Raw genomic sequence first — 18226 nt, 5'->3', positions numbered from 1 at the left:
AAAAGGCTTTGAGTTTCTGCAATAAAACTTTACCTTAATTAGGATTTTCTCTAAGACAACTTTATTTTTTTTTTGTCTCAATCCTGAAATAGACAAAACCATGTCTCATAGATATCTTTCCCTCTAATTAATCTAATTAGTCTCATCTCCTTGCCCTCTCATTTTCAAACTTTTCATGCACACACTTCACAGCTTTCACCCTTACAAGGTTGGCTGTTAGTGGTGGGTTTGGTTCGTTTTTTTTCCCATTATTTTTATTAATCTATTTATTTTACATACACTGATATCTCACTGCCTTCTATAACTGAGGCTTCTTGCAAGCCAAGGTCCTACGAAGCATACACCCTGAGAGCGAGCACGCTGAAAAGCCTAGGTTGGGTGGGAAGAAGGGGAAAGCGGTTAGCATGTTTCTTTAAAACCCCAAATACACCTTTCCCTAACTGGGAGGAATTACAAACAAACAACAAATCTTATTTCCAAGAAACAGCTTGTTTGGTGCCAACTGTGCTTGCTTAAATTATAATTCATGTTAACTATTTCTGCTTGTCTTTGATTTCTGAGTTCTGGTACATGGAAATACAGCTTCTAAATGGTAATTTCTTCCATTTAGGTTATAACGCAAATTGCAGACGTAAGAGAAGATGTGTTAAGATATCATCTCTATTATGGATAAAAATGAAGTTTCTACGAGTTTTCACACTCATCAGAACGACGAGGAGATAATCAGGTGTTTCTCCTGCAGCTTCTAAACAACAATTCAATGTTGTCAGCCCAAAAGCAATCTCAAAGAATTAACCTAATGTTTTGAACATCTACTGTCCAGCAGTTCCTTTACAATTCAAGAACTGCTGGGCAATAAAGAAAAGCAACTCAGGTAATTTCAGCTGTTTCTGGTAGCATCAGACAAAAACCTAAGTGCAACTGTTTCTGGTACTTACCTCCTCTTTTTAACTATTTTTTTTTATTCAGTAACAGCATAAGTAAGTTGCTCACACTTATGATCATTATTTTATTATCTTCAAATGCTTTCCTTTCATAGAGAGCTACGGCGATGCCAGCTCATAAAACAACATACCTGGAATGCTGCATGTCATGAACCCCAAACACAACAATCAGACCCTCTGTTCTTTGAGATAAAGAACAACTCCATAGGTTGCAGACACATCTTCTGACACCACTGCCATTACCACCACTTAATTCCAGAAGATCAATGCAACAATTATTTTCATTAGAAGCAGATATCAAATATTTATGGTTTTTTTCCGCCCTTCTCAGCCTTTTTTTTTTTAACCTTAGGCTTAAATTATTAATGGCTAAAACGTCAGTACTCTCCAATTACAAGCTGGTGAAGTTTCAGTTTGATGCTTGGTTAGGTGCTGTGGGTTCTCAACCTGAAATACAGATGTAAAAAGTAATCGAGTCATATTATTAATTACTGAAATAATATTGTTTAGCATAATTCGTATTACAAATTACTTTCTCAAAAGAAGTTACACAGCATCAAGTCAAATATATTGTAGAAGTCATAATATTGTGTTGCTAGACGAGCAACACAACATGTGCGATTTTGAGGAACAAACTAAAATCCCCATTGCAATTGATGTATTTCCCACAAACCAGAGCAAACATCTTGTACAATGCTTCCTTCAAAAAATTCTTCCATAAACTCCTGTCAGCGGACACTGCATCACACTTCTTTCATTAATCAGGCAATGGAGTCCCACGTTGTCTTGTTCTGCTTACAACTGATGGCTGTAAGCTGTCGGTCCATTGTTCCAATCAAAACATGTAATCCCAGATCAAACTCAGATGGACATGAAGATACTAATTACTATGAGCACCAATAAAAGGTTGTCATTTCACTGCTTACTGAGCATGTTTAAATGAGCTTTAGAAGGCCAACAAATTACTGAAAGTTCCTCAAAATGCCAAGGGAAACAGAAACACTGTTAAATTGAGCAATCTGTTTGGTTTAAAGATTACGAAATATTTCAGCGTTGAACTTGGCAGTCTAGATGGAAGAGATAAGAGGTACAATGAGAAGATTTCTACCGAGATATATTTAAAAATAAGGCAGTAACTGTGTAAAGAGAATTTGATCTTTTGATTAAGAACAGAGCTAACAATGGAGTTCACAGGCCACGTGAAGAAAGGGAGACTACAAGAAAGAAGAAAAAAAGTCCTTGCTGGGATGCATTCATTTACTGGTTAATACCATTCTTTCGATTTTAAGCATTCCTTAAAGAACAGAATTACTGTTTTCCCAGGATCCATTTCATTCTTCTGTTGTTTCCATCATTATTTTTATTATAGCCCCATTTTAAGATTTGCAACTAAGATGTTAAAGTAAACTGTTATAGTAACGAGATACACTGAGTTCCAGTAGAAAACACACAGGCAGGTATCAAGTCAAAGACTACACAACTTCAAAAAATGAGAATTTGCCTTCTTCCTGTAACTCATTTGTGATCTCAGCAGTAATGAGAATGCAGTGCATACATTAATCCTTAAACCGGTCGTGCATGAACATTACAGACAGCTTTGTGAAAAATTAACAAGTCAGCAGACACTGGCTGTATAGCATTTTTATTTTACTATATTGACATTTTATGCACAAATATTTTAGAGTAAAAATAACTGTTTCATGTAAAATTACCAAAAAATGAAAAACACAAACCAAATACATAATTATCAGCAGAGTATAAGTGTCTTTATTTAAAGAGTAAAAAGTATGCAAAAACCTTCTCTTTTACAAAAAAATTGGGAATATTCTTTCTATGTTTTCATCTGGCAGCATCAGAACAACTCTTGACAATATATTCTACATCCTTTTTTCATTGAAGACATCGTTAGTCACAGGCTTCTCCCTCAACTACAGAAAATATGACAGTGATTTTATACTGTTTGAAAGATTTCTTCTTTGCTAAATTAGAACAAGGTGGAAAAATAGATGACCAAAACAACCCAAAGAACTGTATACCTACCGAAAAAGCTTCAAACTAACAAGCAGATGTATTTACAAATGAAGTGTGATATCAGAACTTTCCCCTAGAGGGCTTACCACGTATGAAGAACATTCAGGGGGATAAATAATTGACATTACTTTTCAACTTCAGTTTACGCTACTGCAGTCCACTTAGATTTAATAAACTATTTTTTTTTTTAACTTCTTTTTTTGTATTTTGACAAAAAGGTTTTTCATGAACTCTGCTAAATAGAACTAGTGACTTGTATTGGACTTCTGTTTAGTAAAGGCATGATGTTATATACATAGTTGCTGCCACTGAACTATCAGCTTCACCTTACTCTTAGTAAGCAAATCTACACCTATTTGCCTAAGTCACCTCAAGCATTTGCCAATTGCTGGAGTTGGACTATTTTAACAGCAAGAAGTGGATTGATGGTTGACTTCTTGTGACAGACACATACCTTGCTCATGGCTTAGATTTCATTAAAGAAAAAGAAAGCCAACATGTTTAGTTGATGAAGTACTGTAAGCACCCAAGAATGAAAATAATATTAAGAGTTGATGAAAGGATCTGTCAAGAAAGTGTTACAGTTATTGAGGTAATTAAAAAGGTAAGCTAGAAATGCATGCAAGGGTTTTAATTAATGAAAATCCGTCTGCAAATGAATACACGCCTATAAAGCAAACAGCTTTCTCCTTAACGCATCTTTAAAATAAAGATGAATATTCTGTGTTTTCTGCCCTCTGACTACCAGTAAGACCACTCCTTTTCAGCCTAAGAACAACAACCCAGTATTCTCACTACTCACTGTGTAATAACATTTTATGCTTAGACAGTCTCTGTACAAGCACTTTTTATTTAAGGTTTAAGGGTAGCTGAATTAAAGGCTCTCCCTTAACCATCTGCATTTTAATTAACTGTGAAATGTTAGTGGCAGCAGGGTGTTCAGTTATAAAAAGTTGGGACATATGCTTTATAACAACTACAATGTTTAATAACACAAGGGCAGAACTAAAACCATACTATTTTCAGACATCAAAAGAAATAGTTGTAAGTGTAGAAGCTCAAACATTGCAGTCTACTGTTTACTGCACTTTTGTATGAAGTTCTCTCTATACCAGTCTCTCAAAATTCAAAATATATTCCAACTATTTCTATTCATCACCCATACTTCAAATTGTACCCAGTTCTGGAGCATGCATTTGGCTTATGAAGCTTCAGAAACATCATTTGAAGTTCAGAAAGAAATTAATTTAAAATAAAAATTACACATCTTTGCACTTTTATATATGTCAGACTGTACAATAATTTGGAAATTAAATTTCAGTTCTCTTTAAAACTATTTTCAACTTGCATTTTGTTTCTAAAGAGCAAGGGACTAATGACTGTGATTAATTTAGGTCTTCGGTCACTAGGGTTGACTATCATGCAGGTAAAAAGCACCTGGCAGAACAGAGCATAGAAACAAGCAAACAAACAAAACAACCAACCAAAGGAGATAACTCTTTGGGTGAGGGATATTTTTTCAAGTTTTCAAATCAACCGATGGGAGGATAGTGGGGGAAGTTTTGTTTTATATTACATGGCTAACATCAACAAGGTCTTTTAACAGGTTAGTACTTGCCCTCATAAATGCAGATTATCTACACGTTACAATGAAATACTCATAATTGGCTTTTCATTTAAGCCAGATCTAAACCTGGATCTCCTTCTTCAGCACAGATCTTCAGTTCTGCCTAGTCTTAGTTTCCTTTCCTTATAAAGGCAGAAGTTATTTGAACAACCCGATGCTTTGTCATGTTTGGTGTGCCTTTCAGCTCTGCTTGATTAGGTGAGAGTAATGAACATGTTTAAAAGCATCAAATTCAATTTGGTAGCTCAGCAGAGAACAAAAAACTGGAAAGAACCCAATCCAGACTACTGATCAGCCTGTGTTTACTTCATTTTTGTAAAAAAAACAAAAACAAAAACAAAAAAACACTGCAAAAGTTATTTTGTAGAGCTGTGAACACAGAACACTGACCAGTTTGACTTTTTTCACCAATTTCAGATTGTATATCACAGAGGCCCTGACTCAAAGTTGCAGAAGTTGTGGTGATCCCTTAACTTACACTGAAACATACGCTGCTAAAAGATCCAAATTTACATAAGTCCCAGTTCTTTGTAGAAAATCATGCATGGTATTGTATTGTGAAGAAAAAGAAGAAGCTTCCATTTCAGATAAAAGTAAAAGCAACTTCTCTGGCTATATAGGAAAGGCCATGGGCTCCCACTTTCAGGTCCTAGTGCTTAATTATCTTTCTCTGTTTGCAGGGATGCAGTAGCTAGTGCTACTGCTGTAACTGGCTGCGCAATGCCATGAAGCTGCATCTTGGCCAGTTTCTTTTGCTCACATTCTCTGACCAACCGATTCAGCTCTGCTGCGCTGTATCCAATGAGAGTTTTCAAGTCACACACAAATTTGTAGACAAACCTCTTGCCTTGCACTTTGCATATCATATCTCCATCATAATAGTATCTGTAAAAAAACCAAAACAAACAGATTAAGTTTTCATAATCTGTAACTTTTACATACATTCAGTCATTTCCTTAAAGACACTTGGATGCTGAAATAAGAATCTTTCTCACATTAAGATTCTCATGTAATTTTATGTATCAAGATAAACTTCGGGTGTTTCTTTCATGAAGGGAAGAGAGTTGAAAGCTGCCCCTTGCACCCTGATATACTAAAGGGAAACAAAACAGTAATTATTTTTATAAGATGTATAAAGCACCAAGACCATCATTTCTAAGCTAGACCAATTCAAAAACATCTTGTGGTTGGAGAAACGGGGATGGGAGTTTATATAGTGCTTTGCCTTAGTAAGAAGGTATCATCTTCCCCCCTCATCGTTGTCTCTTGCCTTCTTTGCTCATCTCTGCTTTTCTGAGATAAACAGTTTATGGTGGAAGCAGTCTGAAAATCAGCACTGTGTTTTTTACAGTATTAAAGAGAAGAGTAAGAAAAAAGGTAAAGATATTTCTCATTCACCAGCAAAATCAAGTTAAGTAAAAAGACTTCCTATTTTCCCCTAGTCCTAGAAGACAAAAGGTAAGTTCCTAAGAATATGACCAAATTTCATCCCATGCTATAAACAAGCAAGTTAGAATTGAGGATATGTGACCACACAATCTAATTGTATGTGATGATTAGATCTATGTTGAATATGTTCCTAGTTACAGCATTTGCCTCTTCAAAAACCACAAGCATAATTTTCTAAACCTGAATGGGTATTTTATTAGTTATCAGAATGTTTTGAATCACATGGAAACTTTGCTTCAGAACAATAGAATAAATTCATACTTTTTTTTTCAAGTCTTACTTTGCTACAGAGTAATTAAATGGATGCTGATTGCAAAAAATCTACTAAGTTATATGAATAACAACAAGCTGCTCCTCCACTTTTTATGACAAAAACTGTTTTTTCCCCACAGCTGGGTGGAAGAGCGAACATGTTTCTCAACAATACCATTTTCAGCACTAATCAAAACTGACAGTAATTTCAGTACATTGTTAAACAAAACATATTACCGTTTTTGTTTTAGTAAAAGTTCAGCTTGGCAACAGTGTTTATCTCAGCAGTAGTAAGAGGCATTAAAGATCCCTTCAGACATTCAAGTGTTAGAAAACATGTCAAGTGCAAAACGGCAAGATTTTGAGGAATGTGATTTCTGTAATTCATTAACTCCCAAAAATATTAGCATCATTTATAACATTTGATGTTCGGTAAGTTTTCACGTATACCTTCAATGCATAAACACACAGATTCAGAAAAACACATTGGAAACAGGGGAATGGTACTGCAGCGATAAAGGCTGGGGATTCACTGGCTTGGGAGCTGTTGTATTGAGTGAAAGGCCCTAGACATCTTCACTGACTACAAGCTCAGCATGGACCAACAGTGTCCAGAAAGCAGAGACAGCCAAAGATGAAAAGAAGCACATCTAGGACACAAAGGAAAATCCTTATCCCTTTAGCTGGCACTCATGAGAGCATCTACAATAATGTGTTCAGTTTTGGGTTCCCCAGTACAAGAAAAACAGATAAAACAAAGCAAGTTTTGCCAAGGGCTCTCATGATAGCTTGGGCTAAAGCACTTCCATTCTGAGAAGATTGAAGGAACAGGACTTGTTCAGCTTGGAGAATCACAGAATCATTTTAGCTGGAAGGGATCCTAGACTGTTATCTAGCCCAACTCCCCCGCAATGAACAAGGACACCTACAGCTAGACCAGACTGCTCAGAGCCCCATCCAGCCTGACCGTGGATGTCTTCAAGGACAGCGCATCCACCACTTCTGTGGACAAACTGTTCCAGTAACTCATCACCCTTCTTGTAAAAAACATTTTCCTTACCTGCAATCTAAATCTCTCCTCCTACTTTGAAACCATTTATCCTTGACCTATCACAACAGACCCTGCTAAGAAGTCTGGCCCCTGCTTTCTCATAGACCCCCTTCAGATACTGAAAGGCCGATCTTATGTCTCCCCAGAGCCTTCTCTTCTCCACACTAACAACCCCAGCTCTCCCAGCCTGTCCTCATAGGGGAGGTGCTCCATCCCTTGGATCACTTCTGTGGCCCTCTTCTGGACACACTCCAGTAAGTCCATGTCACTTCTGTATTGAGGACTCCAGACTTCCTGGATGCAGTACTCTGGGTGAGACCTCAGGAGCACAAGATCGCCTCCCTCGACATGTTTTTTTATTTTACTTTTTGAAGCCCAGAATACAGTTAGCTTTCTGGGCTGTGAGGGCACACTGCTGGTTCATGTGCATCCACCAGTACTCCCAAGTCATTTTCAGCAAGGCTGTGCTCTATTCTTTTTTTCTCCAGCTTATAGTAAGGGTTGTCACAGGTGGAAGACCTTGCACTTGGATTTGCTGAACTTCATGAAGTTCACCTGGGCCCACTGTTTGAGCCTGTTTAGGTTTCTCTGGATGGCATCCTATTCGTTAGGCATGTTGACCACACCACACAGCTCAGTGTCATCTACAAACAGGCTGAGGGTGCACTCAATCCCACTGTCAATATAATTAAGATGTTAAAGAGCACTGGTCACTCAGTGATGGCATCTGAGGGACACCACTCATCTGGACATTAAGCCATTTACCACCACTCCCTGGGTACAAGCTCACAGCCAGTTTCTCATCTCACTGAACAGTCCACCCATCAGATCTATATATTTTCAATTTGGAGAGAAGATTGTTATAAAGGACTGTGTCAAAGGCTACTGAAGTCCAGATGACATCAGTGGCTCTCCCCCTGTCCACCGATGCAGTTACCTCATCATAAAAAGCAACAAGGTTGGTCAGGCAGGACCTGCTCTTGCTGAAGCCATTCTGGATCTCCCATATCATCTCCCTGTCTTCCACGTGCCTAAGCATAGCTTCCAGGAAGATCTGCTCCATGATCTTTCCCAGTACAGGGGTGAGGCTGACAGGTCACTAGTTTCCTGGGTCATCCTTTCTACCCTTCTCAAAAATGTCTATGACATTTTCTCTTCTTCCAGTCACCAGGGACTTCTCCTGATTACCGTGACTTTTCAAATATCATCAAGAGTGGCTTGGTGATTACATCAGCTAATTCCTTCCAGACTCTGGGATGCAACTCACTGGGACTCATAGACTTAGGGATGTTCAGGTTCCTCACATGGTCATGAACCTATCTTTGCTTACAGCGGAAGTGACGTTCCTCTCCTGGGTCCCACCTTCTGAGCCATCTGGTTAAGGGCTATGTACAGAGCTAGTGAAGACTGAGGTAAAGAAGTAGAGTACCTCAGCCTTCTCCTTGTCCACTGTAACCAGTCTGCCTGTATCGCCAGCCTGTATTGTGGCCATTTTTCAGGGATAGCTCTTCACACTCTCTCTATACCAAGCACGTTCAATCCATGGTCTGCAGGCCGCATGCAGCTCAGGACAGCCAACAGTGAGGCCTGCCCCCAGCCCTGCACTATCATGCTGGCAGCTCTATGCCATCAAGCAACCCAACTCAGTCCTGAGCACGTACCCATTGCTCAGCAACAACCAAACATCAGTGTGCTATTAGCACTGCCTCAGCTGAAATCAGGACATGGGGAGAGCACAATCCAGTGTTAACTCCAGTCATGGCAAATAATTTTATGCATTCTGATATACTGGCTAAACTCAGTTCGGTACACAGCAAAAAATATGTAGCAATGCTTTCCATTTTGATAAAGGAATTTGAGAACAGCTTTCAAGATTACAAAAAAAGTGATCAATTTTTTGGTACATTTGCAACTCCATTTTCAGTCAACAGAAATACATTACCTGCAAATTTTCAAACTGATTGTATAGAGTTGCAAAAAGATATTCAACTCAAATATTTGATCATGCCTCTTTACTAGGCTTTTATAAGACATATCTTACCAGAGCAAAATATTCCTCACTTCTCAATCATGCTTTCTGTGTGTCATTGCATTTTGGCAGCATGTACATTTATGAACAACTCTTCAAGAATGAAGCATGGGAAGTGTAAAATTTCATAAAAAATATCTGGTGAACACCTTGACAACTCACTAAGAATTACAATCACTACCAACAAACCAGACTGATGGATTAGTTTCACAAAACAAGGTCAAATATCCCATTCATTGTATTTTCTTGTTGCTCTTTTTTAACATTTTAATTAAAAAAACACTAAGTTTTGCTATTGATATACATCAACTATATTGTATATTTTATTCCAGCCCCAGACAATTCTTATTCACTCAGTGAGGCGCAGGCAAGCTAAAAGGCTGGACATCCATGCCCTATTCTTCCCTTGATATACAGCGAAACACCTCCAGCCCTCATTCCTTGTCTGTCCCTACTGAAGAGCTTGCGACTGTCATTGTCATGATTTCCACAGTCCAGTTGTGGAAATCATCCCACCAGGATTTGGTAATGGAAACTACATCATAGTTTTCCAGTAAAATGGTGGCTTTTAACTCTTCCTCCTGCTTGTTTTCCAAGCTGTGTGTGTTTTAACGTAGAGGCACTTCAGCTGAGCAGTTAGTTTTGTTACATTCTTGGGAGATAACTCCTTAATTCCGTTGAAGTATTAACCATTAGTCTCCTTGCTGCCTTCATCATCATAAGATGCAGCAGGTTTAGGGTCCCCAGTAGCACCCTGTCCCTCTAACTTAGCTATGATACCCCACACAGTGTCATGGGCAAGCTCACTATTACCCCCCTTCCCCTTTCAAATCTAGTTTAAAGCCCTGTCAACTCCTGGGCCAGAATTCTTTTCCCCCGTTGACCTAGGTGGATCCTATCTGCAGCTATCAAGTAAGTAAATCACCACATGGTCAAAAAAGCCAAAATTCCTGTGGTAGCATCAGCTTCTTAGCCATGTATTTATCATATGGGTTTTCCTGGTCCTCTCAGTATCCTTCCAAGCCACTACAGGGATAGAGAAAACACTATCTGTACTCCCAACTCTGTCCACTAACTGCTCCAAGTCCACAGAAGTCCCTTTTGATAGCCTCCATGTTTCTCTCAGCAATTTCATTGCTGTCAGCCTGAACTATCAGTAGGGGATAATAACCAGAGGGAATAACCAATGTCAGGAAGTTTTCTAGTTGTACCTCTGACCCAGGCCGCAGGGAGGTAGTAAGCTTCCCTATGGGTAGAGACTGGCTCACATATTGGGCACCCTGTTCTCCACATAAGGGAACTGTCTATGTCAATTACCCATCTTTCCTTCTTTGCAGAAACAGCCTTTAGGCTTGGAGCTGTCCTCCTTGCCCTAGACAACCTCCTGGGTGACCTTCCACTGCATCCACACCTACCTGTCCCTCAAGTTCCAGACTCTCAAACCTATTGTTCAAGGGCACCTGGGAAGAGATGGCACCAAGGGGACTTACCAGCTATGTTCCAGTACCTACAGAGAAGTCACTGAGAAAAGAAAAGCCACATATGGTGGCACTAAGCAGGAGGACAACAACTGGCATAAGATGAAGTGGGAATGGATCAGACTGGGTACAGGAACATCTTCCCCTGGAGGACAGGCAAGGAGTGGTACGAGTTGCCCTGTGATGTACAGGCTCCATATCCAAGATGGTATGGTTAGGTTGTGTATCTGCTGCCTGCCAATTTCTTTTGATGCCTCCTGTTCGTGTAAATGAGATAGCAAACAGTTGTCTTTACTTACTCCATGCCAATTCATGAATTTATAAACTTCAGTCTTCCTCAGTGTTAGCATTATTTCTCACAGATGTATACTTAAAGAGAATTTGGTATTTTTTAAACAATGCTAGATGAGTTTACTTCCTTTTATGAAAAATAACATAGCCAATAGTGGAAATGATTGAAAGTCAATCTTGTATCTCAGACTTCAACAGATACACAACTTTACTCTAAAACTATTTAAATATTTATTGCTTAATGCTGCAAATATCCTTCTTGAAAACCAACAGAAATAGCATTCACCATATTCAAACAAGAAATAAGAAGTGCAATCCTAATGATTTAAGACAACTTGAATGAATTCTCCCGTGCTCCTAGAGACCAAATTGATTGGGGAAAAAAGTCTGAAATAGAGCTACTTGAATTCTTCCCTGCTCCCTCAACCATATCACCTACGGAGATTCAATAATACAAATCCTTTTTACCAATATCAAACTACAGAAGTCATGATGGAATGAAGAAAACTTGTAACCAATAACTACAGAAGAACGTTTGTCATAATATGAGAAAGAAGAAACAAGTAAATATAAAAGTCACTAATTCAGAGTATTCAAACATTCCTGCAACTTTCCCCACTAAAGAGTACTGTTTACACACCAGTAGATGCATAAATGTTGAAGATGTGTTAAAAAAAGAGAAATATATGTAGGAAAGGCTAGCTACACAGATTGTCTTGTCAGTGTTCAATAATCTTGGGAAAAAAAAAAAGATTTCTATATGCTTAAGAAATTACTGCAATAACTGCTATGAAGAGAAGACTAGTACAATCTAACAGGAAGGAGTAGCTTTACAGGAATTGTTTATCTCTGTACTGAAAAAAAGCCCACAGAAACACTCAGGTCCTTTATTAAAGCAGCTAAAAATGAAGTAGTCAAGAGTAAGTAAACACCTGATCAATTTCTGAAGTTTCTTACCTCAAAGCCCGACTAAGCTTTTCATAGTTCATGGTGGGTTTGTTTTTGCGCTGCCCCCATTTTTGTGCAACCAGTTCGGGTTGATTCAATTTAAACTCTCCTTCATCACCAACCCAAGAAATACAGTCCCGAGCGTCTTTGTCAGTGAGAAGTTCTAATAGAAACTGCCACAATTGGATCTGGCCATTGTTTCCTGTCAAAATAGGAATAACGAGATCCATTTCAGTTAGTTCTTTTTCATGTTCTCACCAAAGCTAAAAATTTTCAACCAACAGATTGAAAAGAACCAAAAGAACCAAAAAAAACCAAAAGAAACTCAGTAATATGAAAACTAAGACTTCTCATAAACTTGTTCCTAGAACTTAGGAACAAGATTATCTTATAGTGCAAATAATCATTTAAAGCACACATCTAATCTGTAATAGAACAGATTAAGCATGATCTGCTTACTCTTCTTCAGGCATAAATATATACATGCAATACAATATATATATATTTAATGATCACTTTTCGCTGATTTTCTATATGTAATATTAGAAATAGGGAAAAAAGACCCATGTACCACAGTTTAAGTCAATATAACACATTTCATACATACAATCAATCATTAAGATTTATTTTTAACTCAAGTATATACAATTAAATTACAAAATTCTGATGAGATATAGAGAGTAGAGGTAATGCTTAAAGGGAGAAATGGAGTTATTTCCCATTGATGTCAGATGACAAATTCTGTGCCTAAGAGCCCTGAATGACAATAATGGATTCTCACGCAGAGTTTCAAAAGAGGAAAAATGTAAGGAGAATTAAGGATTTAAAACAGCAATCACAGAGGTGGAGAATATCAAAGCAAAATGACATGAGTTAACCAACCTGACAAGTTTGCATATGCTTGGGACGTATTTTCTAGATACAGTCCCTTTTTATATCTATATGTACTTTTTTCTAAAAACCTTGCAACCAGAGTGACAAAGATATGTCCTATAAAACTGTAATTTAACTTAATGAGTGTTTACCACATTTGCATTCAAAAATAACGTAGACGATACCTGTTCTGTTCCCAGGGGAACTTCTATCTTCGCCTGAGATCCTTGGAGCTCTCTGTACTTTAGCTGCCTTTGCACTGCTGTTTATTACTTTAATGGTGGTTGGGGTAGCAGGCTGTACGGATGCTGGAATAATGTGCACAGCTGTAAAGCAGAAAACATTGCCGAACATCAATTATAAATAGCTAGGCAGAGAAACATCAGATGCATATGCATATATTATTTATTGTCTATATGATAACAGACAAAGCTAGGTTTTTTTTTTTTTTACCTTTCACTAAAAAGATGCACACTGTCTAAATCACAACACTAAGAATTTAAAGAATTTTTACCACTTCTATTAGAAATTGTGTTTTAAGACTCATAGTAGAGATGGCACGTTGTAGATAAAACATTAGCTTTAGTCTATTATGTGTTTTACATGTTTACATAATAAAACTCATGCCTTTAATTTCATTTTTATGCTGTTCCCATGTGATTTACCTTAACGCACTCTACAGTCACTGTGCAATCCTTCATGTCTGCTATTCAAACAAGCAATGAAGACTGGAGAATTCAAATGCCCCACTGTAGGTGAATTTAACTAGACAAACCCAGGATACTGTACATGTTTATTTAATAAATAAGCTGCTCACAAGTCCTCTGAAAATTCATCACTTTTAATAATTGATGCCACCATATTACATCTAAAAGGAGTTTCTAATATTTTTCTTGCATTATTTTCCAAGCAAGTCCTCTCTTTCACACATGCCTTCAATTTTTTCCTTTTTCAACAGTGTTTTTTTTTTTTTTGGGGGGGGGGGGGGGGGGAAGGGGGATAAAAGCATTTTAACTTATCCATACATTAACACAATATGTAACCTGAAATACCAAAACATCAAGACCTCGAACTTATATCCTTGAGGTCTTATTTCAATAGAGTGGAAAACCTATCATCCAAGATATGAGTTAGAAACTTTCATACTTCAAGACATACAACATCTGTCAGTCAGTAACAAGATACTCAGAAATCAAATGCTTTGCTTTGAATGTTAGAATACACCCTCCTCTCATTGAAGAAAGCTACACTGCCTAGTGGTTTTCTTACTGTTGTACCATTATAGCACTGCATATCAAGACATAGCACAGAATCATACTGTCAAACTTGCAAGCAGTTAACTGTATTAATTAACTTCTGGCAGAAATACTTACGCTGATCAATAGTAACAGTTGCTATTTCTCCAGAATGTTCTTGGCTAGCCAACACGTCTGCAGATCAGAAAGAGAGTTTTTATTCAAAACATTAACTTTAAGCTTACCTTTATCATTATTTGAAAATCATAGAATTTCCTATTTCACAGAGGGGAAAAAAGCCTAACATTTTCTATCAGTTTGGAAAAGACATGCATAGCCCATGGTCTTATGGGTATGCAGAAACATTTAATGCTTTACCGTTTATTCTTTAGAAATAAGTAAGTCAATAGTGAATTTCCAGGTGCCCTTTACATTCTACATACCTCAAAGCCTTTGGCTAGATAATGTAAAATGAGACAGAAATAGTTTTTAATCTGCCAGGTTATATGCAAGCATGCTAAGTCTGAAAGCATATTTATACAAATGCATCACTTATCAGTAACGCTGTGCGCAGTCTAAGGATTTAACTGCCTATGCTTAATGCTCTTCAATTCATATGTGAGACAGACATACACTAAATGACTCATTATTAACATTTAATTATATTTCAAATTCAGGAGATACACAAACTAAGAATCTTAATTAAAAAAAACACAAAGGTCTTATCAAACCCTACTTCTTCCATATTAGTTATGAAGTTTGATGAACAATGGGGAAACTGCTTATTATGCAGACATTTCTTAACAGCAGACATTCTTACTAATACCTCCTCTTATTTTGTGCTGATGCCCCCATTTTTACTGCTAATATTAAACAGAAGAAAAACAGCTACTTTCAACTAATTTTAAGAATAAATAAGAGAAAAGAGTGAATTAAGTAAAATCAGTTACAGAAAAATCTCCCATACACTTTCGAAGAAGCTCCAAGTGACTCCACAGAATCTCCCCACGTGGGACTCGCTGGAAGAAGTCTTCTTGAGAGAGGCTGCAGAGTTCCCGCCCAGGAATGCTGAGTGCATTAAGGTCAATGTCTGACATGCTGAACTCCTTCATAACCCACACCACCCAGTGGAGCACTTGGTCTGTTGACCACTGCACAGGGTCTGGAAAAACAAAGAATTGAAACTGCAATACATCCATCACAAACTGCAACGTTCCCTCTCAATGAGGTTACAGAGGTATTTTTTAAAGCCTGTTTCTAGGCCAGTCAGTGCTTATATTCAAGATTCAATGACAGTATGTTTTCAACTGTGCATTTATTTTAAGACAAGTTATTGTACAACATAAGGGACAGGCATGGTTCTCATGACTCAATTTGACTAGATGGAAAGATTGACTTCTCTTAAAATGCTAATGGAATGGTATGGTTTGGCAGGTAGATGGAAAGGGCAAAAAAGGGATTTTCCTTAGGAACAAAATCTTTTACATCCCAACTATTCACAGCACTTCTCAAAACACAAAATCATTTTTTTCTTTTTTTCCCCACAGTACTTCAGTGAGCACCTCTCACACCAGGATGCTCTTCAGCTAATACACCGATCAGCGTGCAGTAATGCTGAAATATTAAATTCTACATTCATTCATCATTATCCCAGTTTCTAAAAATATTTAAAATCACAGTTGTGCTGAGTTTGGCTGGGATGAAATTAAGTTTCTCCACAGCAGTCTTTGCGTTGCTGTGTTTTAGATCTGCAACCAATTTATTGCAGGCTGAATCTCTGCCACGTGACAGGCCTCGCTGCCTCCCCCCATCCCACCCCCTCTACAGGAAGCCAGTGGAGAAGCGAGAAAGAGGAGCTGCTGCTCAATTAAGAAAAAACTGTTGACTTCTTTGACTCCCTGATCCCCGTCCATAAGCTGATCTGTCAACTGGAAAACCAACAAGTGATCAACAAGACTTGCTCACTATTTAATAGCCCCATATGGCCAGTGCAAAAAGCCAATGGAGAGTGGAGGCTAAGAGTAAACAATCACGGCCTGAATGAAGTTACACTACTGTTGAGTGCTGCTGTACCTAACATGCAAGAACTTCAATATGAACTCGAATCAAAGGCAGCCAGGTGGTAAACCACAAGTGACATTGCCAATGCACTCTCTTCTGTCCCTTTACCAGCATAGTGCAGGCCACAGTTTATCTTTACTTCAAGAGGCATTCGGTATACTTGGAACTGTTTGCCCCAGGTGTGGAAACATAGCCCCATCATCTACCAGCCATTGGCTATTCCAGACCACACAGGAACAGAGTGGAGTTCCTGAGCACCTGCAATTCACTGATGATATCCTGTGGGGCAAAACAGTAGACAAAGTTTTCAAGAAAAGGAAGAAAATAATAGCAAAACCAGCTTGCAGAAGGATTTGTATGAAGTGAAGTAATGTCAAGGGACATGCACGGGAAATCCAGTTCCTAGGAGTAAAATGGCAAGACAGACATTTTCACATGACACATCCCAGTGGATGTGTCAACAAAATCAAAGTTATGTCCCTGCCAACTAGTAAGAAGGAAACAATCTTTCCTAGGCGTTGTGGGTTTCTGTAGAATGCATATCCCCAATTATAGGCTAAATGTAAGCCCTCTATCAAGTAACATGGAAGAATGATTTTGTATGGGGTCCTGAACAACAATAAGCTTTTGAACAAAGTAAACAGGAGATAGCCTGTGCAGGAGCCCTAGGATCAGTCCAGACAGGACACAATGAAAAAATCTTGCTCTACACTGCAGCTGGGAAGAAGGGTCCCACCTGAAGCCTTTGGCAAAGGACACCAGGGGAGACCCAAGGTTGACCCCTTGGATTTTGGAGATGAGGATACTGAAGGATCTGAAGAGCACTACACTCCAACTGAAAAAAAAATACTAGCAGCACATGAGGGGGTTCAAGCTGCTTCAGAAGTTGGTACTGAAGCATAGCTGCTTTTAGCATTGGATGTTCAAAGAGAAGGTCCCCTCTACACACCATGCTAATGATGCTGCTTGGAGTAAGTGGATTGCGTTGATGGGCTTGGAATGGGCTCAGATGGGAAACCTGAATCATACAGGAACTTTGGGAAGTAGGGCACTGGGTTTCTAAATGGCTGGACCTCATAATCAAACTTGCCAAGCTTTTGTACATTTTCTCTACAGGTCTGCACAGAGGAGGCAAAGTTTTCTCCATATTCTCAAAGGGTGGTAATTCACCTCACTCACACAGGGTCTTTCATCATCTTTCCATTTCATTGCTGCCAATGTACTGGCAAAAACTGCTGGTGTAGTTCACGTGAACTTCTGCCATGTAACTGGCAAACACCAAAAACTCTTGGAATCGCAGATCCCTTTCACTTGAATAGTGTTGAACAGGGCTTGATAGGCATTACTCAGGCCCTAAATAATCTGTGCCTCCTTCAATCCACTGGAGCTACAATCTCCTTCTCTGAAATACTTACCTAAACATTTGGGGTTCCTGCAGGTGTTCAGGAACAAAGCTCAATGACACCAGGGGTGCCCACTCCTCTAAGTTTTCTCCTAAATTCCTCCCCACCCCCTGCCACTCAGTATTATCCAGCTTTGGGGCAGATCCTTGACCAGTATTAATAATGAGAAGGACATACAGGTAATATGACAATATAATTATGCCAGTTTGGACATCCCAGACACATGCAAAAATTTCAAGGGGAAGAAAAGGAAACGTATGGAAGGAGGAAAAACTGAAAACCTGTTCAAACACCTCTTGCCCTCTTGACAGATTCCCTGGGCAGGCAGTGGAAGAAGGAGAATCGTTAACAACACCTGGAGTGTAACTTTAACGCTTAAATCATGCCACATTGTATACAGGCAGCGGTTCGGTGTCCCCATCAGTGATCTTAAACTGTGATATACACACACACATATACACACGCACAGCCCAGAAAAAGAGCGACTGTCTTAAAAGAGCTCCAATAGGTTTCAAGTAATATAGTCTGAAATGCAACTGTGTGCACACCCTTAA

At 38.6% G+C, this 18226-nt stretch overlaps 1 protein-coding gene across 4 annotated transcripts in view; it reads right to left on the bottom strand.

Moving 5' to 3' along the window:
* Positions 1-2570: 2570 nt before the first annotated feature.
* Positions 2571-18226, bottom strand: part of GABPA (GA binding protein transcription factor alpha subunit) — a 30127-nt gene continuing 14471 nt past the window's right edge. For 3 of the 4 annotated variants that reach the window (XM_015299140.4, XM_046940249.1, XM_046940260.1), the window contains exons 6-10: positions 15176-15370; positions 14347-14403; positions 13159-13299; positions 12110-12302; positions 2689-5487 (exon numbers count right to left, since the gene is read on the bottom strand). In XM_015299140.4, the coding sequence (XP_015154626.1) occupies positions 5259-5487; positions 12110-12302; positions 13159-13299; positions 14347-14403; positions 15176-15370 (815 nt within the window). In that variant the 3' untranslated portion in view covers positions 2689-5258. 4 annotated transcript variants of the gene reach the window in all.

This window comes from Gallus gallus, chromosome 1 (genome assembly GCF_016699485.2).
Source record: "Gallus gallus isolate bGalGal1 chromosome 1, bGalGal1.mat.broiler.GRCg7b, whole genome shotgun sequence".
In the NCBI taxonomy this organism is placed as follows: domain Eukaryota; kingdom Metazoa; phylum Chordata; class Aves; order Galliformes; family Phasianidae; genus Gallus; species Gallus gallus.
This window is presented reverse-complemented; position numbering and strand designations above follow the sequence as displayed.